Source organism: Pongo pygmaeus, chromosome 6 (assembly GCF_028885625.2).
Source record: "Pongo pygmaeus isolate AG05252 chromosome 6, NHGRI_mPonPyg2-v2.0_pri, whole genome shotgun sequence".
NCBI lineage: Eukaryota > Metazoa > Chordata > Mammalia > Primates > Hominidae > Pongo > Pongo pygmaeus.
The window spans coordinates 46,287,108-46,314,700 of NC_072379.2; the positions used below are offsets into that span (position 1 = coordinate 46,287,108).

A 27,593-nucleotide genomic window follows, 5' to 3' on the forward strand; every position below is an offset into this window, starting at 1 on the left:
TTCCTTTTTGTTCCTTTTCAAACCATTGTTATTCAAGCACAAAAGAAGACTGTAATATACATTTCAAGTCACAAAGTAAGAAGTCAGCAAAAAAAATTTTAAAAAGAGAAAATAATTATTTAATCATATATTTTTAAGAAACAAACTATAAAACCTGGAATTTTTTATTTCTAGTGAAAAAGCCATCATTGCTCCTCAAAAGCAGGTTTTTTTCATTTGTCTAAAAACCTTATATGGATATTTGATGGAACTCTTGAAAACCTGGACCCAAAAAAAAAAATTCCTTCACAAGAGAAACCTCTGATTAAATGAGTATTTCAGTAAGAATGTCTGAACATGAAGCCAGACATGATAGTGGTCAGGAAAATTCCCTTTCAAGTCACATTAAGTGGATTCCTACACAAATGACTGCAGTGTATCCTGTTCTAATATATAGGTCTGTGTTTCCCACAACAATAATGATTGCACGTATCAGTCTCTTCCCCTGGGGCATGAACTTCATAGTCCTACCCACTAAAAGAAAATCATTGTTCAAAAACCACTTCCAAGGTCCTAAGAACAAATACAGAGGACAAAATTGAGGAAAGAACAAAGACCAATGGAAGTTCCTAAAACAGTTCCCATCAATGGGTTTTGTATTTCTTGACACTGTCCTAACAGTAATCACTTCCACCATTAAAACTATGCAATATGAGCAACTATGAGAAGTCTCTACCCCAATGCACCACTTAAAAAAATCTGTCTTCCTTCCTCTTCCCCTCACTAACCTCACTTTCAACCTCAGGCCTACTTTAGCATGGTGACTGATCTTTTTTTTTTTTAATCAAGATACTCAAAAACAACAAGTATTTGGAATTCTATCCTAGTCTCCAAATTATAAGGTCAACATTACTTGGCCATGCATGGCTTGTAGCTAACTTCAAGAAAAAAAGGTTAAGGAAACACAAAGGAGGCAAGGAAGAGAAGGAGGATGGTAAGGGAAGGAAGGGAAAGGAAGGACATGAACATGTTTTGAGGTTACATGAGGCAAAAAAAAAAGGGCTATGTTTAAAAAACAGAAGGAGGAAAACAATATCATGTGTCTTAGATTATTCTTAATACAAATTTTGGGCAGGGACAAAATTCAAATACCATTGTTACGAATCACCTTGAAAAAAATTTCATCTCTGAGTTTTGACATCCTTCATGTATATAGGACATGCTTGAGAGTACATCAGAAAGTTCAGGAAATCATGCAGTTTAGAGTCAAGAGGAGTTTGTTGATAGAACCAAAAACAAAACAAGACCCAAAAAAAGAGAATAACAGTTTTACTTGTAGTGGGTAATATGTGTTGCTGTACTAATTCATGTTGAGCTTTGTTTCATTGTACTGATTTTCACCAATTTAATGCTAAAGGTCTGGACCTCAGTTACCTCAAGATCTCTTTTAGTGAAAGAGGTCAATGTGCACTGGAGTACTTTTCCTCAAAATGATCAGATTTGCATCACAGCTCACTATCAAAGAGGTCTTTCCTGAACATTCTTGTTATCTCAGTTCTCTGTCTAGTCTAAGAATCAGCCAGAATCCATAAGCTTCACATGGATGTTTACAATAAGAAATATGCCATCAGCAAGTTTCATTTAATTTTGGTTGAAGTATTCTAACATGTACATTACCCTAACTGAAATTTAAGAAAAAAGAAGTAGTAGCAAAGTAAGACTCTTACTTCATAATGGAAGACATCATAATTGCAAGACTATCAAAAAGTAAACGCTTTAGGTAAAAATCAGGCTTTGCTGCAACCAGTGGGCTCCTAGGGCAGGACATGCATGGCTAAGGAACGTAGTAATAAGGTGAAAATGGACAGAAGAGGGATTGAAGGAAAGAGAAGAAAAAGAAGAAACTAAGGTAGTGGTAATAATAATATAGTCATAAAGCTAACACTTATTTAGTGCTTACTATGTAATGGGCACTGCCAAAGAACTTAACAAAAATTAATTCATTTTAATCCTCAGCAATCCTTGGAGGCAAACCTATTATTATTCCCATTTAGTGAATGAGGAAACTAAAGCATAGAGCATTTCATGACTTGCTTGAGGGTCATAGCTACTTAGTAGTATATTAAGGACTTAAATCAATGTAGTTTGGCTCCAGAGTCCATGCTCCTAACCACTACTCTAGAGGCCTATATAGGATGGTTACCAAATGGAAATAAGTGGGTTCAACAATAAGCTTGAAATCAATTACACACACACAAATGCACACACACACGAGAGAAAGACTAAGGTTTTCCTAACCACTACCCTAGAGGCCTATACAGGAAGGTTACCAAATGGAGAGAGAAGTTAATTCAACAATAAGCTTAAAATTAATTACACACACACACACACACACGAGTCACTCTGTCTCTCTCCCTTCCCCCTCTCTCTGAGATTTTGCCTTATAAGGGAAAAATAATTTGCATTGCATTGAAATTAAAATATTCTCCTACTAATAAGTACAATATAAAATGTAATATGTACTTGACAACAAGTAACACATGCTATTACAAACATTAGAAAAGAACACAAAAAGCCTTCTCCAGAAACATGGGTACACAACATTTTGACCACCAAAGAGATCCCATTTGTACGGCAGTCCAAGAGCACACAGTGCCATCCAGCGATAAAGTAAGTGAAGCACGTGTTCATCCTCTTCTGCAAGGGAATCGAATATTTAACTTTAGTCTTTTCAATAAGCAATTCAGAATTTTCACATAAAAAAAGGAAACTAGCATAAGTAATAACCTATCTTTTATTTTCCTGTGACTTGCACAAAATTACCTTACATTTAAATTCTCCACTATTTCTTAATTAAGTGTATAAATTCAAACAAGACCAACCCAAACTATTAACTTAAGGCATCCAAACTATTAACAGCATCTCAGTCACCCAACAAGGATATATTATCATCATATAGGGTACTTTTGTGCTGCCTAACATGACTTGTCAAGTAGTGTATTTTGCAGAGTTCAGAAACAGTCAGTGATGAAGGCTGAAAGCACCTGCCCTACACATGGCAAAGTAAATCATGGCTAGTTCTGCCATCAGCAGCACCTACACTACAGAACCTCCAAAAAGAAATGGATGCAGCAATTAAGCATATGGTAGAGGAGAGACAAGGGGGTGTAAGGAGAGGAACTGGGCAAGTGTTAAACAATGTAAAATTTATCTATGCACCTAAATAGGCAATTATTTTTACAAAATTCTCATACAGACAATGTTTACATTATGACATAACTAAATTCTAAAGTTTAGTTTTCATCCGAAGCCAAAACATTATGGCCAATTATACCACTAAAAGAAAATATTTATTTATGTCCCTGGAAGAAATTCAAGAAACATTCATTAGTGAGATTTTTTCTTTTATTTATTTGTTTGTTTATTTTTGGAGACAGAGCCTTGCTTTATCACCCAGGCTGGAGTGCAGTGGCACAAACTCGGGTCACTACAAACTCCATCTCCCAGGTTCAAGTGATTCGCCTGCCTCAGCTACCCCAGTAGCTAGGATTACAGGTGTGAGCCACCATGCCCAGCTAATTTTTGTATTTTTAGTAGAGATGGGGTTTCACCATGCTGGTCAGGCTGGTCTCGAACTCCTGACCTCAGGTGATCCGCCTGCCTTGACCTCCCAAAGTGTTGGGATTACAGGCGTGAGCCACCACACCCAGCCTTTAAATATAATTTCTTTTCTAAAACACTTACCAAACTTTTAATAGTAGTTATCACTGAGTGGAAATGCAAAAAAAAAATTTACTTATTAAATTATACATTTGTATCATTTTGGCATTTTTTTCTAATATGAATTTCTTTTGTTAAAGATGTGAAAAAGTACTATGCTTTTACAGTCATAATGAAGAAACACTGAAAGATAAGACTTTGTCTCTATTTTCTATATATCTGTTACACATTTCAATCATTTGTGTAAATGATTTGCACGTACACTAATAAAACACAGCTTCTGGTTAATTTAACAAATGCCCTTCACCACAGAACTACTTCAGAATCTAAGCATTTTGCGCAGTGTATTTTCCAACTGACAGCTAAGCTAGCTTTTAAATTTTCATTTTTCAAAGTGCCAAGATTAATAATGCATCAACAGGGCCAGGCACAGTGGCTCACGCCTGTAATCCCAGCACTTTGGGAGGCTGAGGTGTGTGGATCACCTGAGGTCAGGAGTTCAAGACCAGCCTGACCAACATGGTGAAACCCCGTCTCTACTAAAAACACAAAAACTAGCCAGGCGTGGTGGTGGGCACCTGTAATCTCAGCTACTTGGGAGGCAGAGGTAGGAGAATCGCTTGAACCTGGGAAGCGGAGGTTGCAGTGAGCCGAGATCACAATGCCACTGCACTCCAGCCTGAGTGACAGAGCGAAACTCCGTCTCAAATCATCATCATCATCATCATCATCATCATCATCATCATCATCACGCATCTATGGGAAGTGAATATGATTTAAAAGACTGGTATGTAAACTCTGGAACCAATATGTGACCAGCAGAGTCTAACTTGAGGTTCATGTCTATGGCCATTGGAATGTCCCTCTCTGCTTCTGCTTCCCTTCAGGACAAGGGCTTCAGATAAAGAGCTCCTAAACACTCCTAAAGACTACCAGATTACACAGGTAAGCTGCTGTTATTCACTTAGTCCATATCCTCATTGCCTCAGTTGTGTTCATTGTATCCACACAGTCATCAAGACTTAAAGTTCTGTCTAGGCCAGACGCGGTGGCTCACGCCTGTAATCCCAGCACTTTGGGAGGCTGAGGCAGGCGGATCACCTGAGGTCAGGAGTAGGCAAGACCAGCCTGGCCAGCATGGTGAAACCCTATCTCTACTAAAAATACAAAAAATAGCGGGGCGCCATAGTGCGTGCCTGTAATCCCAGCTACTAGGGAGGCTGAGGCAGGAGAATTGCTTGAATCCAGGAGGCGGAGGTTGCAGTGAACCAAGATTGCGCCACTGCACTCCAGTCTGAGCGACAGAGCGAGACTCCATCTCAAAAAAACAAAAAAAAGTTCTTTCTAAATCACTATGTGTTCTTTTAGTCCCCTGTCCTGAGGTAGCCTGTAGAGCAAAGACATTAAGTACAGAACTATCCCCCAGACAAGCCAAGAAAATTGCTACAACTTCAGTTTTGATTAAACATTATTTGGGGGAATTTCAATGCCATTTAATTTTAGGAGTATCAAATGATAGTATTAGTGGAACCATCCAAGAAGCCTGTCTATATAAGAGACACACCTTGCAGGTTTACCCTAAAACACACTTTCTTTTTAAATTGTAACCCCTGGGTCTACTGCATCAGAGTTATCTGGGGTGCTGCTCCAAAATGCAGATTCCTGAATCCTGCCCCAGACTGAGTGGATCTCAATGCTTGCGTGTGAGGCCCAGGAATCATTTTTTCAAAAAGCTCACTGGTACTTTTATACATCATAAGTTCATGACTTATTCCGTGGGACAGCAGTTTTCAAACTTTGCTGCATATCAGAATCATCCAGAGAGATTTTTAAAACCTCAGTACACAGACCATGCCCTAGTTAAATTAGAATCTCTGCGGATGGGAAAGAGACAGCAGAAGTTCTGAAAACTCCACAGGTGATTCCAATGGGCAGCCAACGTTGAGCACTGGTGTTGTAAAGGATCAAGGTACAGCTTAGAGACCAAGTTGAGTCCTTCTGAGTGTCAAAGCACACTCAACTTGAGACTTTTAATGATAACAACAAAAACAAAATGATTAATACTCACGTTTTCATAGTGACAACAATAAGACCTAACAAGCTGCCATAAAAATCTTAAGTATGGTTTAAACACAGAAAAATTCTCATTACCAAATATGACTACATACAATTTAAAAAAAAGTTTCCAACACTTTTAAACAAACAAAAATGCAACTCATTAATTCCAGCCTCCATTGACAGAAAACTTATGCTCCAAATACAGCTCTGAACCTGTCTTCTAAATCGGTTTCATTAAATAATATGATGAAGTGACCAATATGGTTTTTTTCATGACGTTACATACCAATCTGCAACAGCTTGGGGATAGTTAGAAAATACAGAAGTAGAATGTGTATCAGAATAAACTAAATTTAAGATCATTGAGCTGATATCTCAAGTCAAGAGCTTCTGTAGTTAAAAGACTGAAAGATGGATGCACCTGATTTTCCCTCAGGGGCTTACAAGATAAGATAGTGCATTATTAAACCTGACAAAACATATGTGACTATACTGCACCAGAAACTACAGTCACAGAATTTTAAAAGTATGTCTTTACTTAATGAAGTACAAATTTCAAACTCAAACTGGGCCTACAGACTTAGCAGAAGGCAAAAGGAGAATGTACTCATTTTACTATTGTGACCTGGCTTGAGTTCAATAGAATCAAAGATATAAAAGAATTACAGAGCTGTCTGGTGGAAAGGAAATCATCATTTCATAAAGGACTCAATAACTTACATGATTTCAAATCATGCTTTAAGTGTCTGCAGCTTCCTTTAAAGAAAACCTCAAAATGCATCTGAATTATCGTCTATCCTGTAAGTGTGGTTCAATTTCAGGAAGAACTGATTGAACTGAAAATAACTATCCCACCAAGAAGACAGTGTTCCTGGAACTTTAAAAAATACAGACTCTAGAGCAAGGCTGAAATTTCTTACAATTGTCTCTCAACAATGTGTTAATCCCCTGTCCCTATGAAAATCCACCTAAAATATAAAATTGCTGAAATTAAAAATGAGTACAACTCCACCAGCAATGTAAAGCTTGAATCAGAACTGATATAGACCTTCATTTGTACAGAATGTATGTATATACATATGGTATATAAAACCTAAACTGTCTGTAGCCACCTCCACCTGCTAAGGTGGTAAATTCATTTCCCATTGCTGCTGTAACAAATTGCCCCTAAACTTAGTAGCTTCTAACAAGACAAATTTATTATTTTATAATCCTGGAGGTCAGAAGTCGGAAATCACTCCTCATGGGCTAATGTCAAGGTGTCGACAAAGCTGGTTCCTTCTGGAGGCTCTCAAGTGAGAATCTGTTTCCTTGCCTCTTTAAGCTTCTAGAGGCTGAGCGCATTCGTTAGATGTGTGACCTCATTCCTCAAATCACTTCAACTTCTTGCTACCATTATCACATCACAAACTATAGTACTCTCCTCTAATCTGTGGTTTCACTTTCCACTTTCAACTGCAATCTAGAAATAGGTGAGTATAGTACATATTGTAATGATATATTGAGACAGACCACATTCACATAACTTTTATTACAATATATATACTATTTTTAATTTTATTATTATTATACTTTAAGTTTCAGGGTACATGTGCACAATGTGCAGGTTTGTTACATATGTATACATGTGCCATGTTGGTGTGCTGCACCCATTAACTCATCATTTAACATTAGGTATCTCTCCTAATGCTATCCCTCCCCCCTCCCTCCACCCCACAACAGTCCCCGGAGTGTGATGTTCCCCTTCCTGTGTCCATGTGTTCTCATTGTTCAATTCCCACCTATGAGTGAGAACATGTGGCATTTGGCTTTTTTCTCCTTGTGATAGTTTGCTGAGAATGATGGTTTCCAGTTTCATCCATGTCCCTACAAAGGACATGAACTCATCATTTTTTATGGCTGCATAGTATTCCATGGTGTATATGTGCCACATTTTCTTAATCCAGTCTATCATTGATGGACATTTGGGTTGGTTCCAAGTCTTTGCTATTGTGAATAGTGCTGCAATAAACATACGTGTGCATGTGTCTTTACAGCAACATGATTTATAATCCTTTGGGTATATACCCAGTAATGGGATGGCTGGGTCAAATGGTATTTCTAGTTCTAGATCCCTGAGGAATCGCCACACTGACTTCCACAATGGTTGAACTAGTTTACACTCCCAAAAACAGTGTAAAAGTGTTCCTATTTCTCCACATCCTCTCCAGCACCTGTTGTTTCCTGACTTTTTAATGATCACCATTCTAACTGGTGGGAGATGGTATCTCATTGTGGTTTTGATTTGCATTTCTCTAATGGCCAGTGATGATGAGCATTTTTTCATGTGTTTTTTGGCTGCATAAATGTCTTCTTTTGAGAACTGTCTGTTCATATCCTTTGCCCACTTTTTAATGGAGTTGTTTTTTTCTTGTAGATTTGTTTGAGTTCATTGTAGATTCTGGATATTAGCCCTTTGTCAGATGAGTAGGTTGTGAAAATTTTCTCCCATTTTGTAGGTTGCCTGTTCACTCTGATGGCAGTTTCTTTTGCTGCGCAAAAGCTCTTTAGTTTAATTAGATCCCATTTGTCAATTTTGGCTTTTGTTGTCATTGCTTTTGGTGTTTTAGACATGAAGTCCTTGCCCATGCCTATGTCCTGAATGGTATCGCCTAGGTTTTCTTCTAGGGTTTTTATGGTTTTAGGTCTAACATGTAAGTCTTTAATCCATCTTGAATTAATTTTTACACAAGGTGTAAGGAAGGGATCCAGTTTCAGCTTTCTACATATGGCTAGCTAGTTTTCCCAGCACCATTTATTAAATAGGGAATCCTTTCCCCATTGCTTGTTTTTGTCAGGTTTGTCAAAGATCAGATGGTTGTAGATACGCAGCATTATTTCTGAGGGCTCTGTTCTGTTCCATTGATCTATATCTCTGTTTTGGTACCAGTACCATGCTGTTTTGGTTACTGTAGCTTTGTAGTATAGTTTGAAGTCAGGTAGTGTGATGCCTCCAGCTTTGTTCTTTTGGCTTAGGATTGACTTGGCTATGCAGGCTCTTTTTTGGTTCCATATGAACTTTAAAGTAGTTTTTTCCAATTCTGTGAAGAAAATCATTGGTAGCTTGATGGGGATGGCATTGAATCTATAAATTACCTTGGGCAGTATGGCCATTTTCACGATATTGATTCTTCCTACCCATGAGCATGGAATGTTCTTCCATTTGTTTGTATCCTCTTTTATTTCCTTGAGCAGTGGTTTGTAGTTCTCCTTGAAGAGGTCCTTCACATCCCTTGTAAGTTGGATTCCTAGGTATTTTATTCTCTTTGAAGCAATTGTGAATGGGAGTTCACTCATGATTCAGCTCTCTGTCTGTTATTGGTATATAAGAATGCTTGTGATTTTTGTACATTGATTTTGTATCCTGAGACTTTGCTGAAGTTGCTTATCAGCTTAAGGAGATATTGGGCTGAGACAATGGGGTTTTCTAGATATACAATGATGTCATCTGCAAACAGGGACAATTTGACTTCCTCTTTTCCTAATTGAATACCCTTTATTTCCTCCTGCCTAATTGCCCTGGCCAGAACTTCCAACACTATGTTGAATAGGAGTGGTGAGAGAGGGCATCCCTGTCTTGTGCCAGTTTTCAAAGGGAATGCTTCCAGTTTTTGCCCATTCAGTATGATATTGGCTGTGGGTTTGTCATAGATAGCTCTTATTATTTTGAGATACGTCCCATCAATACCTAATTTATTGAGAGATATTACAATATATTGTTACAATTGCTCTATTTTACCATTGTTCAAATTAGGCCATATTGTTCAAATATTTTACCATATTGTTCAAATCCTATACATGCATAACTATGAATAAATTACACACAATTGTGCCTAATTTATTCATAGGTATGCATGTATAGGAAAAAAACACAGTATTTATAGGGTTTGGTACTAACCATGGTTTCAAGCATCCACTGGGGATCTTAAAATGTATCCCCCACAGGTAAGGAGAGGCTATTGTAATGATTCTGATACTCTTGCCTCTCTCTTACAAGAACCCTTTTTTTTAAGTTTCATTAGGCCCACACGGATAATCTAGGATAATCTCCCATCTCAAGATCTTTAATTTAATCGCATCTATGATGTTCCCTTTACCATGTAAGGTGGCATATTCATAGGTTCTGGGGATAAGGACGTTGACATCTTTGGAGACTATTTTCAGCCTACCACAGGTGATAATACGGAAGGAGGAAAGAGACGTAGTAGTGGTTAAACATTATTTTTCACTTTCAACATGAGTATGGAAGGAAGAAAGAAAAGACTGAAATTTCAAAGCATCAGCCCATTCTTCTGTGTTCTCAGACTATTCTAGTCATTACAATAGCCACTGCCCACATGTGGCTATTGAGACTTTGATGGCAATATTCCAAATTAAGATGTGCTGTAAATGTACAACTACATATAAAACTTGAAAGACATCATATAAGAAAAAAGTAAAATAATTATTAATTTTATACAAATGTTACATTTTGAAAGGAAAATATTTTGGATATATTTGGTTGAATAAAATATATAATCAAAATTAATCTCATCTGTTCCTCTGTTTTTTTTTTAGTGGAGCTAATAGGGAATTTTAAATTATAGATGTGGGTAATAAGCACACTCAACAAAGATGAAATAAAGCCTTCTGCCATAAAAGCAACAAGAACACTGGCAAAAATTCTCAAAATCAAATTTTTGAAAACTCTGGAAATTAACTAAAGCCTTGCAATAACTGATGAGTTTTTATCCAAGAAAAAAAAAAAACCTGAATTTTAATAAGACCGGCAAGCTTTGTGACATCTTAACTTGCCGTATTGTCATCCACTTCTACCAGGCTTGAGAACCAACAGCCTCATTAGTAACTAAATACTAGCAGCCTGGCAAACACAAAATTCAGCAGAATGAGTTTAAAGTTTAGGGGGGAAAAACCCAGGCTTTGTTTTCTTTTTTTTAGCTTCAATGATGAATTCTACCAAACAATAAAAGAAAAATTAGTACTAATTCGTCACAAACTCTTCCAAAAGCAAGGAGAGGAGGGAATACTTTTCAACTCTTTCTATGAGGCAAATGTTACTCAGACACCAAAAACTAACAAAAACATCATAAGAAAACTACAGACCATAAAGACCAATATCCCTTATGAATATAAATCTAAGAATCCTCAGCAACATACTAGCACACTGAGTACAGCAATATATACAAAGGATCATACAACTTGACTAACTGAAATTTTTCCAGGGGTTGAAAAATTGGTTCAATATACAAAAATCAATGTCAACTGTTAATCAATCAATAACCAAATAACATATAAATGGGATAAGTGACACAAAACAAATCATCATGTCAATAGTCAGAGAAATAGCATTTGCCAAAATTCAACACTCTTTCATGATAAAAAACAGTCAGTAAACTAGGAACAGAGGGTACTTCCTTGACCTGTTAAAGAGTATCAAGGAAGGCCAGGCACTATGGCTCATGCTTGTAATCCCAGCACTTTGGGAGGCCAAGACAGGAGAATCACTTGAGCTCAGGAATTTGAGACCAGCATGGGCAACATACTGAGACCCCATCTCTACTAAAATTCAAAAAAATTTAGCTGAGCATGATGGCCTATGTGTGTAGTCCAAGCTACTCAGGGGGCTGAGGTGGGGGATTGCTTGAGACTGGGAGTTCAAGGCTGCAGTGAGCCATGATCATGCCACTGCATTCCAGCCTGCGTGACAGAGAGAGACCTTGACTTTAAAAAAAAAAAAGAGTATCAAGGAAAAAAACATAGTTAACATCATACATAATGGTGAAAGACTGAAATGTTTTGCCTTGAGATCAGGAACAAGAAAAGGATGCCTACTCTTGCCACTTCCATTCAACATTGTACTGGAGTTCTGTCCAGGGCAATTAGGCAAGAAAAAGAAATACAGTGCATTCAGATTGGAAAGGAAAAAAGTAAAACTATCTTATTTTGCAGATGATGTAATCTCACACAGGAAAAATCCTACAGAATCCACTAAAATACTCTTAGAACTAAATAATGAGTCCAGCAAGGTTGTAAGATTAAAAAAAAATCAATATATGATCATCACATTAAGTTCTATCACTCAGTGCTGATCACAATAATTCAACTTTAGAGAATATAAACAGCCTATGTAATGCAGTATCTATGCCAAGATCAGCAAACTTATAGCACCCTCCCAGTGTTGCACCTCAGCAGGCAAGGATAATAACCATGGCACTCTTTTCCAGAAGCCATGTCAACCTTCTCAATACCACCCTCCAGTCAGGGTCCAAGTGACAGAAAGATTAAAGCTGTCTGCAGTCTTGTGTTGCTTCTACTACCATTCCACCAAAACAACACTAGTAGTCAACTCTGGCTCTACAGGCTTGGCCCAATGTCCTGCCAAGAAAGTCCCTCTTTCCCAGACAAACAAAGAAACAAAAAACAGCCTGTTACTGATTCCTTACTTTGAATGGACCTACTAACTATAGGACATAGGGTTATTATTTGAAATGCCACACCCAATGTTTATTCTTCACATGAGTATGAAGAAATGACCAGATTTAGTACCAATCACAACTTCTAGGAGAAGGCTTTCAGTCACACCAAACAATAAATGCAAAGGCCTGAAGCAGGAGAAAGCTTGACATGTTCTACAATGTTTAACCACTACTATGTCTACCCTTTTCTCCTTCCGTATTACCACCTGTGGTAGGCTGAAAATAGTCTCCAAAGATGTCAATGTCCTTATCCCCAGAACCTATGAATATGCCACATTACATGGTAAGGGGAACATCATAGATGTGATAACATTAAAGATCTTGAGATGGGAGATTATCCTGGATTATCCATGTGGGCCTAATGAAACTTAAAAAAAAGGGGTTCTCGTAAGACAGAGGCGAGAGTATCTTGACTTGGCTAGTCCTGTGGCAGGCTCCTTCTCATCCCCGCAATTTTAACTCCTTAAAGTAATCTTTCCTACCCAGCCTAATACAAGTGCCCCTGTTATCTTTAGCAAACCCTGTGTTTCCTAATGTACATTTATTACTAACTACTTGTTTGTTGTCTATATCCCCAACTGCAATAAAAGTTCCATGAGGCAAGAAACTTGCTGGCTTATCTATCATTCATTGTATACTCTGGCATATAATAGATGAGGAGCAGGGATGGATGGTTGGATTCTGTTTGTACAGATGCAACTTAATTTCTTACTTCCTAAGTGAATATCAATATGTAAAAGGAATTAGATCAGAATAATACCCTTGGAGGTGAAAATATATTTAGCATATGGAACGGATCACAATAGAAAAGTAAATTAAAGCATTTTAGAAGAATTTTTCTGACAAGGGTTTAAACTAAAGCAGCTATCTTTTAACTATTATTCATCTAGAAAATGAAATCAACCATAATGTTAGATTGCTAAGCTCTCCAGTTAACTAAGGTCTGATTATCATTGCTGGTATATAATGACTCTAGGCTACAAACCAATTATAAACATTAAAAAAGTACTCACCATTATACCTCATACCCATTCTGTGAAGAACTAAAGTAATTTTCCTAGAATTACACCTTGCCACAATGCTTGATGCAGGAGGTTTCTTTATCATTTAGCTACAATGATGGCATAATAATTGGGACCAGAGAGACATGATCTAGTCTACAGACATGTCCATAAATTAAGATGGGTAAATAGTCACCATTGATTAGCCAATACACAGGGACACGATGGCAACATTTTATTCTAAATAAAATTCCTGCCCCCCCAAAAAAAGAAAAAAACAAGAATAAATAAATAAATAAATAAAATAAAAAATTCCCTGACCTGAGAAAATACAAAGATAAAGGTGAAATTAATTAACTTAGTAACAAAAACAAATTGTTCTAACTCTGAAAGTAGACAATATATATGATTCCAATATCATTAAACACAGCTTTAGGAATAGTCCATCAAATTCATCATTCTACTAGGTTCTCCAAGGACAAAATCTAAATTCAGGAAATACATGTTAACATCAATAGATCTTTCCATTTCTATTTCTTTTATATCTTGAACTTAATTATTTTTCTATTGTTTCAGAACATTTGAAAGCTCCAAAGTGTTTTGAAGTATCTAATAAGAAAATTAAGTTACATCACCATAAAATGTCTCCCCATTTTATTCTTTTTTCCTTTGGGATATTCTCCCACTAGTAATTATCAATTATCACAAGTTGAAGACCTGATTTTCCTCATTTGTGGTTCATATCATATAAAAATATGCAATGCCCATGAATATAACTAATGACTTCATTTATACAGAACCAGAGCATGTTCCCAATTCACTTATATTTCGCTCAGTTTTCCTCAAAAAGACAACAAACCATATTTTGTATTGAAGTCAATTTGCATTTAACCTAACCAATAGCATTACTTCTTTGGAAGTAATCTGATTTTTCCTTTTTTGGTTTGTCTTTAACTTCCTAATTATTCATCTTAATAACAGATACTTTTTTTTCCAATGTTTTAAATTGATGATTTTTTATTTAATTGAAAATAAAATTACAAATATTGATAGTACATATAATGTTTTGATCTATGACTACACTGTGAGATGATTAAATCAAGCTAGTTAACATACACATCACCTCGTTTTTTTTTTTTTTTTTTTTTTTTTGGAAATGGAATCTTGCTCTGTCATCCAGGCTGGAGTGCAGTGGTGCAATCTCAGCTCACTGCCACTGCTGTCTCCCAGGTTCAAGCAATTCTCCTGCCTCAGCCTCCAGAGTAGCTGGGATTACAGGTGCCCGCCACCACACCTGGCTAATTTTTGTATTTTTAGTAGAGATGGGGTTTCACTAGGTTGGCCAGGCTGGTCTCGATCTCCTGACCTCAAGTGATCCATCTGCCTCAGCCTCCCAAAGCACTAGGATTACAGGCATAAGCCACCATGCCTGTCCTTCATCACCTCATATACTTGTGTTTTAATGATAAGAACATTTAAGATCTAATCTCTTAGGAAATTTAAAGTATACATTATTATTAACTCTAGTCACCTTGCTGTACAATCGATCTCCAGAACTTACTCATCCCATCTAACTGAAACTTTGACCCTTTGACCATCATCTCCCCCTGCCCCCACCTCCAACCCCCAGGCCCTGGCAACCACCATTCTAGTCTCTGCCTCTATGAGTTCAACTTTTTCAGATTCCACATATATACGAGACCATGTGATATTTTTCTTTCTGTGCCTGACTTATGTCACTTAGTCCTGCAGGTTCATATGTCTTGTTGCAAATGACAGGATTTTCTTCATTTTTAAGGCTAAACCAAATTACATTGTGTATATATAACACATTTCTTTATCTATTCATCTGATGATTTATATTTAGATTGATTCCAATGCTGCAGTGAACACGAGAATGCATATATTTATTCAACATACTGATTTCCTCACCTTTGATATATTCTCAGAAGTGGGATTGTTAGATCATATGGTAGTTCTACTTTTAATTCTTTTGAGGAACCCCCATACTGCTTTCCATAATGGCTATACTAATTTACATTCCCACTAACAGTGTGTAAGGGTTCCTTTTTCTCCACACCCTCACCAACACTTGTTATTATCTGTCTTGCTGATAATAGCAATTCTAACAAGTTTGAGGTTGTGGTTTTAATTTGCATTTTCCCTGATGATTCATGGTGTTGGACATTTTCTCAGATACTTGTTGGCCACTTGTATGTCTTGTTTTAAGAAATGTCTGGCCAGGCGTGGTGGCTCATGCCTACAATCCTAGCATTTTGGGAGGCCAAGGCGGGTGGATTACCTGAGGTCAGGAGTTTAAGACCAGACTGGTCAACATGGTGAAACCCCGTCTCTACTAAAAATACAAAAATTAGCTGGGCATGGTGGCCCGCAGCTGTAATCCTGGCTACTTTGGAGGCTGAGGCAGAAGAATGTCTTGAACCTGGGAGGTGGAGGTTGCAGTGAGCTGAGATGGCACCACTGCACACCAGCCTGGGTGACAGAGCAAGACTCCGTCTCAAAAAAAAGAAAAAAAAAAAAGAAAAAGAAAAAGAAAGAAATGTCTATTCAGGTCGTTTGCCCAATTTTTAATGGGGTGAACTGTTTGGGTTCCTTATATATTTTGGATAATAACCCCTTATCAGATAAATGCTTTGCAAATATTTTCTCCCATTCTGTAAGTTGTCTCTTCACTCTGTTGATTGTTCCCTTTGCTGTGCAGAAACTGTTTAGTTTGATGCAATCTTGTTTGTCTAGTTTTGCTTTCATTGCCTGTGCTTTTTGGGCTCATATCCAAATATCTTCACCAAAAAAAAAAATGTCAAGAAGCTATTTCTGTATGTTTTATTCTCATAGTCTAACAGTTTAGATCTTATGTTTCAGCCTCTAATCCATATTATTTATTTATTTACATTTAGAGATAGGGTCTCGCTCTGTCGCCCAGGCTGGACTTCAGTGGCATGCTCATAATTCTATGTAACCTCTAATTTCTGGGCTCAAGCAATTCTCCTACCTCAGCCTCACATGGTTGTGACAGGTGCTCACAACCATGCCCGGGTAATTTTTGTATTTTTTTGTACAGACAGGGTCTCATTATACTGGCCAGGCTGGTCCCAAACTCCTGGCCTCAAGTGATACTCCTGCAGGCTGGGATTACAGGCCACTGCACTGGCCGTTTTAATCCATTTTAAGTTGATTTTCGTATATAGTGTAAGATAAGGGTCCAACCTCATTCTTCTGCATCTGAATATCCAGTTTGGTTTTTTTGTTTGTTTGTTTGTTTTTGTTTTTTTGGTATTTTTGAGACAGCGTCTAGCTCTGTCACCCAGGCTAGAGTGCACTGGCGCAACCTCAGCTCACTGCAACCTCCACCTCCTGGGTTCAAGCGATTCTTGTGCCTCAGCCTCCCAAGTAGCTGAGACTACAGGTGCATGCCACCACACCCGGCTAATTTTTTTATTTTTAGTAGAGATGGAGTTTCACTACATTGGCCAGGCTGGTCTCAAACTTCTGACCTCAAATGATTCACCCACCTTAGCCTCCCAAAGTGCTGGGATTACATGCATGAGCAACTGCACCTGGCCAGTCAATTGATCTTTGACAAAGGTGCCACAATACACAATAGGGAAAGTACAGTCTCCAATAAATTGTATTGGTAAAACAGGATATTCAGGCTGGGTGCGGTGGCTTGTGCCTGTAATCCCAGCACTCTTGAGGTCAGGAGTTTGAGAACAGCCTGGCCAACATGGTGAAACCCTGTCTCTACTAAAAATACAAAAAGTAGCTGGGTGTGGTGGTTTGTGCCTATAATCCCAGCTACTTGGGAGGCTGAGGCAGGAGAGTCATTTGAACCTGGGAGGCAGAGGTTGCAGTGAGTGAGATTATGCTGCTAAACTGGACAGCCTGGGTGACAGATTGAGACTCTGTCTCCAAAAAAACATCAAAAACAAACAAACAAAAAAATCAATTGCCTGTAACTGTGTGTATTTATTTCTGAGCTTTCTATGCTGCTCCTTTGGTTTACATGTCTGTCTTCATGCCAATGCCATGCTGTTTTGATTACAATAGCTTTGTATTATATTTTGAAATCAAGAAGTATGATGCCTCTAGCTTTGTGTTTTTCACCTGAGACTGCTTTGGATTCATTAACAGAATGAAGGATAAAAACTACACGATTGTCTCAGTGAATACAGAAAAAGCATTTAGCAATATTCAACATCTTCTCATGATAAAAACTTAACAATAAATTAGGTGTAGAAGGAATGTACCTCAACACAATAAAAGCTACATATTACAAGCCCACAGCTAGTATCATACCCAAATTTCTGCTATAACCTTCTATTTTTCCTTCTCCCTCAAAGGAAGAAAAAACAAAACTCCCTTTGAGGAGTTCTCTTAATTTCCTTTGTCATAGACTGTGCTGCCTCTCTATTTTTTCATCCTATACTCATGCTTCAACACATTCTCAGCTTTCAGCTCTACTTCCTTCCTGGATACACAACTGCTTTCCTCACAGATTTGTACATTCACGGGCTTTTCTCAAGGTAATTCTTCTAGAGCTGATCTATCAATTAGGCACAGTAGGCACAATGCTTAAGATCCACAATACTTTAGGGGTACACAAAAATGTTTCAATTTTCATTTCATTCAAAATCAGAGAAAAAGAGTGTAATAATAATAAATGCAGAATAATGAATTATCTTCATCTTTATACCAATGCAGTTACAGAATGTAATTTTTAATATTTTTAGGAAGGAAAGAACCCACAAAGGCAAAAGTTCCCAGGGCCCACGGAAGTCATAATGGGCCCCTTCTTTTAAGTCAGCCTAGTCCCAGATCTCTCCCCACTCAAAACTCGTCCATTCTAGCCTCATAGGCAAGACCCGCACCAGAAGTAACAATACGGGTACTCATCAAAACCTGATTAATACTGATGGTTACATAACCCACTAAACTTACTAAAATCATTAAGTTGTCATTTTTATGATATGTAATATATACCTCAATAAAATTGTTTAAAAAAAGATATAGAGTTGCTTAAAAAAGCAGAAACACAGGTATATCTAAGGACACAAAACAATGAATTTTAGATTACTATACTTGTTTGAGATTCAAAAGTTTATCAGTCAAAATGATAAGAATTAAAATTGTATCTACTTGAGTATGTTCATATAATATGATCAATGTACATATGTGAGTAAAGGATGGTGACATCAAAAGTGACAAAATATTCTATATGTGCAAATAATTATGGTGCTAAAAAAACTAACTATTTGTAGTAGTAATTAAGGGAGCCTGGTTGCAATTAAGTACAGTAAGGACATTAAAACTTCCAAAAGATATTTCTGTAAGCCACAACAGAAGAATAGAGTAACATAATAAGTAGAACCACATCCAAACCCGCTTCCTTGTTATTTACCAATATCATCTAAAGAACACTGTTTAGATGCTGATGTTAGTTGTCTTGACTGGACAAATTTAAATCATATTCAGACTAAAAAAAAAAAGCAAAAGAATTTTTGACAAGGGTTAAAAGTTTATAGCCTTAAAACTAAAAAATGTGGTGCCCACTACAAACCACATCCTGGCAATTGTCATGTCTCTACAAGGAACTACTTGAAATGGTTTTGTTGTGGCTGAGGCAATCATTTCTGAGTTAACAATTAGCTACTATTCCAATGAGATGTAAATTGTCTTTTTTACACTAGATCACTTTTAAGAGGAATATAAAAATTTCATTTTTAGCAACTAACATTCAATGTTATAATCATTTGTCATTCTATTTAATATAATCAAAATGAGTAGGAAAGTGTGTTTTTTACTACTGCATGAAATTGTATTCAGTTTCAGGCAGCTGAAATTAAATTCAAATGTTACCTGTTTAACGCAGGTGAACATTTATATTCAAAAAAAAAAACTTTTTTTAATTTTAAAAAAGGTGAAGTTTCCTGTTACGCTTTTTTAGAAAGTACCTACAAATAGCACTCCTTATTTACATAAAGCAGATTTTAATCATGTTGTGGTTGGTTTTTAGTTCTAGAATTTATAAGTGTTATCTTAAATTGAAAGACAAATTAAAGTCAGTCACGGTTTATCTATTATGAAAAGTTATCATAATTATGATAAAATAATTATAATAGCCAACTTTTTAATCTAACATTACTAACACTGAAGTATTTTTTCAATAACCTAATAAAATTAATGCTTGTCATCATCATACTTTCTGATTTACAAAGTATTTTTCACATCCTTTATTGTATTAGATCCTAAAAACAACCCTCTACATTAGCATAGTAAATATTTGTGGATTGCTTCCCCAACATCCATTTCCCTCTCTTCTGGCCAAAAAATAACCATGCCATTCTTTGGAGGAATCACCTGTCCCCCAGTCTCAGCCATACAGTGTGGGTGGCGTTAACCCCATCTCTAGTACCAGGAATCGCTTATGCCACTCAGTGTACTCTATCTTTCAGGCCCCATTTATCAGTTTAGGAATGGTCCCTTAAACCAGTGAAATTATGTTCTTGTTTTCTGGGACTTCTAGGAAAGGGAACTTCCTTTATATCTCATGGGAACTACTGTAAGATTCTGAAACTTTTTGGAATAATATGGTATAAGAATGTAAGATCTGGTAAGATCTGGCTGGATGCAGTGGATCACACCTGTAATACCAGCATATTGGCAGGACAAGGCAGGAAGATCCCTTAAGGCCAAGAGTTCAAGACTAGCCTGGACAACATAGTCAGACCCCCACATCTCTAAAAAAAAAAAAAATACAAAAATTAGCCAGGCATAATGCCATACGCCTTTAGTCCAAACCACTAGGGAAGCTGAGGAAGGAGGATTGTTTGAGCCCAGGAGTTCGAGGTTTCAGTGAGCTATCATCGCACCACTGCATTCCAACCTGGACAAAAGCACGAGACCATATCACTTAAAAAAAAAAAAAAAAATGTAAGATCTGAAACAAAAACTGCTACAACCTTAGTTCCACATAAGGAAGGATGGATAAAAGGGAGGGAGAGGAAAGAAGGTCGAGAGCATAGAGGAGAAAGGAAAACAGGAAAGTAAAGAAAGATGAGAGAGAAAAAGAGGAGAAAAGAGATGCCCAGGCTAGAGAAGGGCACATGAGAAGAAAGGGAGGACAGAGACAAGGAATAAAGCAGAGGCAAACAGAGAAAAACAGAGCTCAGGATGCAGCAAATCCAGAGAGTGAAAAAGTTCTTACCAGGCATTGCCTTGCACTTCAGGTAAGCTGTAGAATAAATTATCTGTTAAATTGCCTTTTGAAGTTCTCTAACCACTACTCACAGCCCAGAAGCTATTCTGAATGGGGCAGCTGTAGCAAGTCTATGAAGAGCCATATTCTTTGCCTTAAAAGACCATCACCTAATAGAATTTATGAATAAAGAAACAGAACTCTTGCTCAGCACAGTGGCTCTGGCCGGGTGCAGTGGCTCACGCCTATAATCCCAGCACTTTGGGAGGCTGAGGCAGGTGGATCACTCGAGGTCAGGAGTTCAAGACCAGCCTGGCCAAAATGGTGAAACCCCGTCTCTACCAAAAAATACAAAAAAAAAAAAAAAAAAAAAAAATTAGCCAGGAGTTTTGACACACGCCTGTAGTCCCAGTTACTCGGGAGGCTGAGGCACAAAAATTGCCTCAACCTGGGAGTCGGAAGTTGCAGTGAGCTAAGATGGCATCACTGCACTCCAGCCTGGGCGACAGAAAAAGAAAAAAAGAAAGATGGTTAATGAGACTGAAATACACTAATTTTAGCAATCTGAGTTAACCGTAGTACAATAGGCCAAATCACTGCTACTTTTTTTGCCAAAAGCAAATAATCTCATCATTAGCTGTTTATCGAGTACTTATCATAATTCTAATGGTTTACTATCTTTTCTCATCTTCCTTGGCAAATCTAAGGGTTACGAGACATTCCCACTGGTAACAGTAGTTCTCACATTGATCTCAAAGGATTGGAAAAGCCAATCTTTGACAAAGGCTGGGCTGGGCATTGAGGATACCATGGTAAGCAGAAACATTGTCCCAGCAGTCATAGAATTTAGTCTCAGGGAGAAACAGGGACAATAAAAATAGACACAGACACACACACACCCCCCAAAAATGACTGACTATATACCTGTGTGTATATGCATGAGTTTGCCCTCACTGTGCCCTCACTTCGAAGCAGCCCTGCGGTGATTCCACCTTCCCCACCCTTACTCCCAGGGAAATACACACCTTCATATGGTGAACCACTAGTTAGATGCTAGAAGTGAATTAAACTCTAGGATACTCATCTAAATAATATAATACTCTTTATATATTAGAGTAAAGCAGCCTAGCTAAAAATCAGGAGACTTAAGTAGAGTCTCAACTCCATGACCTGCTACGTAATCTGTGAGTACTGGTGTAAATAAAAACTGTACGGCCTCCTGTGGACGTTATTAACAAATTCAAGACAGTGACAGCAGAACATTTAACTAAGCCCAGGGCTACCCATGACTGCACAGGTCACACACCCATGAAACCTTCATGGCTTCCAAACTTATTGGATGTGCAACTTTTATTCATTTGCTTACCCTACCTCAGGTTCCTTACAGCTTAAAATTAGAGGAAGAAAAGACTTTCTGCACCCTCCCATAACTAACATCTGTAGTTCTCCATTAAGGAGTGAAACCATTCATTTGAACAGAGTTCTTTTACCTTTTATAGAAACATTAAAATTCTGACTGTGACTCGAAGCCACTGTCATGTAAAAACCCATACAGAGTATTTTATTTTCAACCATATTGATGTTTTTTACTTCTATATACCTCCTTAATTTTGCCTAAGAGGAAAAAATATCCAAAGCAGTGTTCCAAGTTTACTATTTTCCCATGTATGCCTTTTAAATCTGAAATTCCCAACTGGGGTCTCTATGTCTAGAAAGTAGTTTTTCCCACAGTAAAATGTCTCCTTGCACAAATCAGATATTTTCCTTTTCTATCACGGAAAAATTATCTATTCAGAATCAACTTCCACATATGGTACAGCATCTGGGTCTGATCCAGTGAAAAGAAGGCAAAATGTCATTTTGACAGTGAGTTAACCCTTTTATTACCCCAGTTTAGTATTTAGCACAACATAACTGACAACTACAGAAACCAGGAATTCTTTATCTGGGGTCTATAAACAGATTTCTGGGAGTTAATCAACTCAAGTGAAAAAAAAGTGTATCTTTATTTTCATCAACCTCTAAAATTTATCATTTTATTCTATTGTAAATGTAGGTGACAACCCACAAGAATATTAGCGGTACCTATGACTTGATCACGAATAAATATTATGCATATCTTTGTATCATATCACAATTACTACAGATACCATGAAATACCATTTATGCTCAACATGACTTCAAAATTGTAATAGTGTTATACCCACTATTAGATATTGTGGTTTAATGTGTCAGTAAAAATTATATATTTTTAATAATGCAAAATTGATTTTCCCATTGAATATATTTCAGTATAACTAGCTTCCTTTGTAATCCTAAGTACCTCATTTTATGTGTTCAAAAACACAATTGCAAGGAAAAGTCCAGACTTCACCAGACTACCAAAGGGGTTCATGGCACATAAAAGGTGAAGAAACAAGTCAAAGTAAGTTACAGAATACATGTGAAGCAACTATATCTCTTGTCTTACAAGAAGCAACAAACACATTCTAGTAAAAACAGCCTGGAAAATTTGAGTTCAACAATGATGTCTACATTACAACAAAATCTTCATGGTCCATGTATTTTAATATGAAAACAAGTACATGGGCCGGGCGTGGTGGCTCATGCCTGTAATTCCAGCACTTTGGGTGGCCGAGGTGGGCAACTCACCTGAGGTCAGGAGTTCGAGACCAGCCTGACCGACATGGAGAAACCCCATCTCTACTAAAAATACAAAATTAGCCCGGCGTGGTGGCACATGCCTGTAACCCCAGCTACTCAAGAGGCTGAGGCAGGAGAATCGCTTGAACCCAGGAGGTGGAGGTTGCAGTGAGCCAAGATTGCGCCATTGCACTCCAGCCTGGGCAACAAGAGCGAAATTCCATCTCAAAAAAAAAAAAAAGAAAAGAAAAGAAACAAGTACATCAAAACGAAACAGTTTTCATTGTTGTTGTGTTGGTTTTTGTATTGTTTTTGTACATGTGACCATAGAATTTGATCTGAAAAGGTATAACCCAGACACAGTTTTTATAACATTATCTGAAATGTTAGTTGGATTGTTACCTGGGATGACAGTAGGTTACAATCAATGAACAGTCCTTTCCCAGTTTTGTATTTTTGTATCAATCCAGCCATAATAGCTCCATATGCATACAGGCCAGTGGCAAGATCAGTCATAGCTACTCCTGGGCGAACTGGATCTCCATTCTGATTTGAAGGTTGGGTTGAGAAAGAAGAAATAATTAAACATTAAAAGAATCATATGATTTCTCAAATCTTCTAATGTGAAATAGAAAAAAGAATTGTCTATTAACTGTGCAGACACATACACACAAGAAAGTTAATAAAATAAATTGCCATTGTGAATATCTGTTGGTAACAGGAAAATATTTATATTTACTATATACTTCTCAGTGTATTTCTCTTCCCAATGCCTACTAACCAAACTAAAAATAAAAGATTTTTTAGAAACCGATCTGATGTTTCAATGTTTTAAATTCCTTCTTGATAAATTTTATCTTGTTTATGCTAAAAAAATTAATTGAATTTAAATGAATTAATTTGTTGGGGAGAAAGAGTTAAAGCAGTGTTTTTCTCCTATTGGGTGAGAGGCTCTCTCACGAAAAAAAAAAAAAAAGAAGGTAAAAAATCTGGTCAAACCTCCTTATAAGCATGCCAACAGCTGGCAAAAATACTAACAGTGTTTGCTTAATAATTTAAAAAAAGACTATTTACCCATAAAAAGCTGTTAGCAGACTGCCCCTGGATTAGGATTACTATGATAAACAAACTGAGAATCTCAAGATTTATGGAACATGGAGCACGGGGCACAGGGCATGAGCTTTGCAACTATCTGGGTATAAAATGGAGATGTTTCACAGACTGTAACACTCCCTGGTAATAACTCATACATTTCATTAAGGACCTCATCTACTGCTTTGGGCCACAGAGTTTTGTCTACTGCAGTAAGAAAGGATCCGGGGGCCTCTCTCAATGTCCCGGACCCATCTCTGCTTTTTCTGAGCCTTTTGATTGCTTGTATTCTTGAAATTATAAGGAAAGCTTAATATTGATTAACATCTCCACTTCATGTCAGTCTGATTTGACAATCCAATCCTTGGCCCATATGTAAAGATGTTAGAACAGTACTTGACACAAAATAAAAATCACCCATCAAAATTATCAACATTGTTATTAGTCATTGATATATCAGATAGTTTCTACTTGTCACTACCTTTAATTCTGCTAAGCCTTAAATCGCACAGAATACCTAAAAAAACTCACATTTCATATTTCATCTGGTTGATGCAATGATTCAATTACCTCCTTATCAATTAAGTCTAGCTTCTGTTGAATCATTTTCAGAAGTTAATTTGTCCTTTTTTTGTAGCGCATCATAAACCATGTTAATTGTTTTGCAAAAGTACTGTTTTGCAAAATAATGTTTAAAGCAAGTAACTGAGACTGTATAGTAACTAAACTTATTTTTCCCTGCTTTTCAATACAATTTCAAGGACGATATTGTCATGAAACTTGGAAATGTCTGACAGTTTACTATTATTGTTGTCAAAAGTTGTAATGTAATGCCTTAAATCAATACACTTAAAATTAAATTTGTTGTTAGAATTTAAAATTATTTAATGTCTTAAAAGTGAGAGACAAGTTCAAAGTTACATTGACCCTTGAACAACAAAGTTCTGAACTGCATGGATCCACTTATACGTGGAATTTTTTTTCAATAAAAGTTACACTAAAGGCTGGGCACGGTGGCTCACACCTGTAATCTCAGCACTTTGGGAGGCCAAGGCAGGTGGATCACCTGAAGTCAGGAGTTCGAGACCAGCCTGGCCAACATGGTGAAACCCTATCTCTACTGAAAATACAAAAATTAGCCAGGTGTGGTGGCACATACATGTAATCCCAGCTACTCAGGAGACTGAGGCAGGAGAACTGCTTGAACCCGGGAGGCAGAGGCTGCAGTGAGCTGAGATTGTGCCACTGCACTCCAGCATGCGTAACAGAGCAAGACTCCATCTAAAAAAAAAAAACAATACTACCATATGATCCAGCAATTCCACAACTGGGTAGATATCCAAGAAAGAAGAAAATCAATCACGAAGAGATATGTGCATTCCCATGTTTATTGCAGCACTATTGACAACAGCGGAAATATGGAATAAACCCAAGTGTCCATCAATGGATGAATGGAAAAAGAAAATGTGTTCACGCACAGTGGCTCATGCCTATAAATCCCAACACTTTGGAGGCCAAGCAGGAGGATCGCTTGAGGCCACAAGTTCAAGATCAGCCTGGGTGACAAAGTATTGTATTGTTTCTACCAAAAAGTACAAAAAGGAGCTGGGCATGGTGACACACACCTGTAGTACCAGCTACTTGGGAGTCTGAGGTGCAAAGATCACTTGAGTGCAGGAGTTCCCGGCTGGAATGAGCTATGATCATGCCACTGCACTCCAATCTGGGCAAAAGACTGAGACCCTGTATATATATATGTCACATTGCAGTTCTTTTTGAAACATATATATATATATATATATAGAGAGAGAGAGAGAGAGAGAGAGAGGAATATTATTCAGCCATAAAAAATTAGTTGGGCAAAGAATAAATTCCTGTCATTTGCAACAATATGGATGTCACTGGAGGACATTATGTTAAGTGAAAGAAGCCAAGCACAGAAAGACAAATATCACATATTCTGACTCAGATGTGGAAGCTAACAAAGTAGATCTCATGAAGATAGAGAGCAGACTGCTGGTTACCAGAGGCTGGGAAGGGTAGGGGGAAGAGAGATGAAGAGAGGTTGATTAGTGAGTACAAACATACACTTAGATGGAAGAAATAAGAATTGTTGTTCAGTAGATCAGTAGGGTGACTACAGCTAACATCAAAAGGCTGTACATTTCAAAATAGTTAGCAGGGAATAATTTGAATGTTCCTAGAACAGAGAAATGGTAAATATGTAAGGTGATGATGGGTATATCAACAGCCCTGATCTGATTATATTAATGTATGGAATGATCACATGAACTCTGAAAACATGTACACCTATTATGTATTGATTTTTAAAAAGCTAAAAAAAATGAAACTTCTCAACCTAATAAAGGGCATCTATTAAAAATCATAACCCAGATCACACTTAAAGGTAAAGAACTGAATGTTTTCCCCTAAAATCAAGAACAAGACAAGAGGCCAGGCACGAAGGCTCATTCCTATAATCCCACACTTCGAGAGATTGAAGGGAGGATCACTTAAGCTCAGAAGTTGGAGCCCAGACTGCACAACATAGTGAGACCCCTGCCTATATATTTTACAAAAGAAAAAAAAATTTAATTATTTTTTAAAAGAATAAGACAAGGATGTCCACTCTAACCACTTCAATTCAACATTACACTGGAGGTTTTAGCCAGTGCAGTTAGGGTACAAGAAGAAATAAAATGAATTTAGATTGCAAAGAAAAAAGTAAAACTATCTCAATTTGCAGATGACCCAGTCTTATATATCAAAAGTCCTAAGGAATCTACTAAAAAACTCTTAGAACTAGTAATCGAGTTAAGCAAGATTGCAAGATAAAAGCCAATATACAAATATCAGTTGTATTCTACACACTAGCAATAAACAAACAAAAAATGAAATAAAGAAAGCAATTCAATTTATAATAGAATAAAAAAGAATAAAATACTTAGAAATAAATTTAACAAAAGAAGTACAAACTTATACTCTTAAAATAATAAAATATTGTTGAAAGAAATTAAGATAAAAATAAACCAAAAGACATCTCACAGTCATGGAGCAGAAGACGTAATATTGTTAATATGACAATGCTTCCCACACTCCTCTGCATATTCAAGGCAATTCTACCTATCAAAATCCTAGATATCTTTTTTGCAGAAATAAAATCTGATCCTAAAAATTCATATGGAAATACCATAAACAAAGAATAACCAATCTAGAAAAAGACAAAGTTAGAGGACTCACAACTTCCGATTTCAAAACTTACTACAAAGCTACTGTAATAAAGGCAGCATGGTACTGGTGGGAGGCAGACATATAAACAATAAAAATTCTCACATTTACATCCAATTACTTTTTGACAAATATGCCAAC

General features: G+C 37.1%; 1 protein-coding gene across 5 annotated transcripts in view; it reads right to left on the bottom strand.

Annotated features, from left to right (window-relative positions):
• Positions 1-27,593, bottom strand: part of SUGCT (succinyl-CoA:glutarate-CoA transferase) — a 735,535-nt gene that overhangs the window by 572,034 nt on the left and 135,908 nt on the right. For 3 of the 5 annotated variants that reach the window (XM_054497215.2, XM_063667372.1, XM_063667373.1), the window contains one exon: positions 23,535-23,678. The exons of the other annotated variants lie outside the window; for them this stretch is intronic. In XM_054497215.2, coding sequence (XP_054353190.1) covers positions 23,535-23,678 — 144 coding nt within the window. The remainder of the gene's footprint in view (positions 1-23,534; positions 23,679-27,593) is intronic. 5 annotated transcript variants of the gene reach the window in all.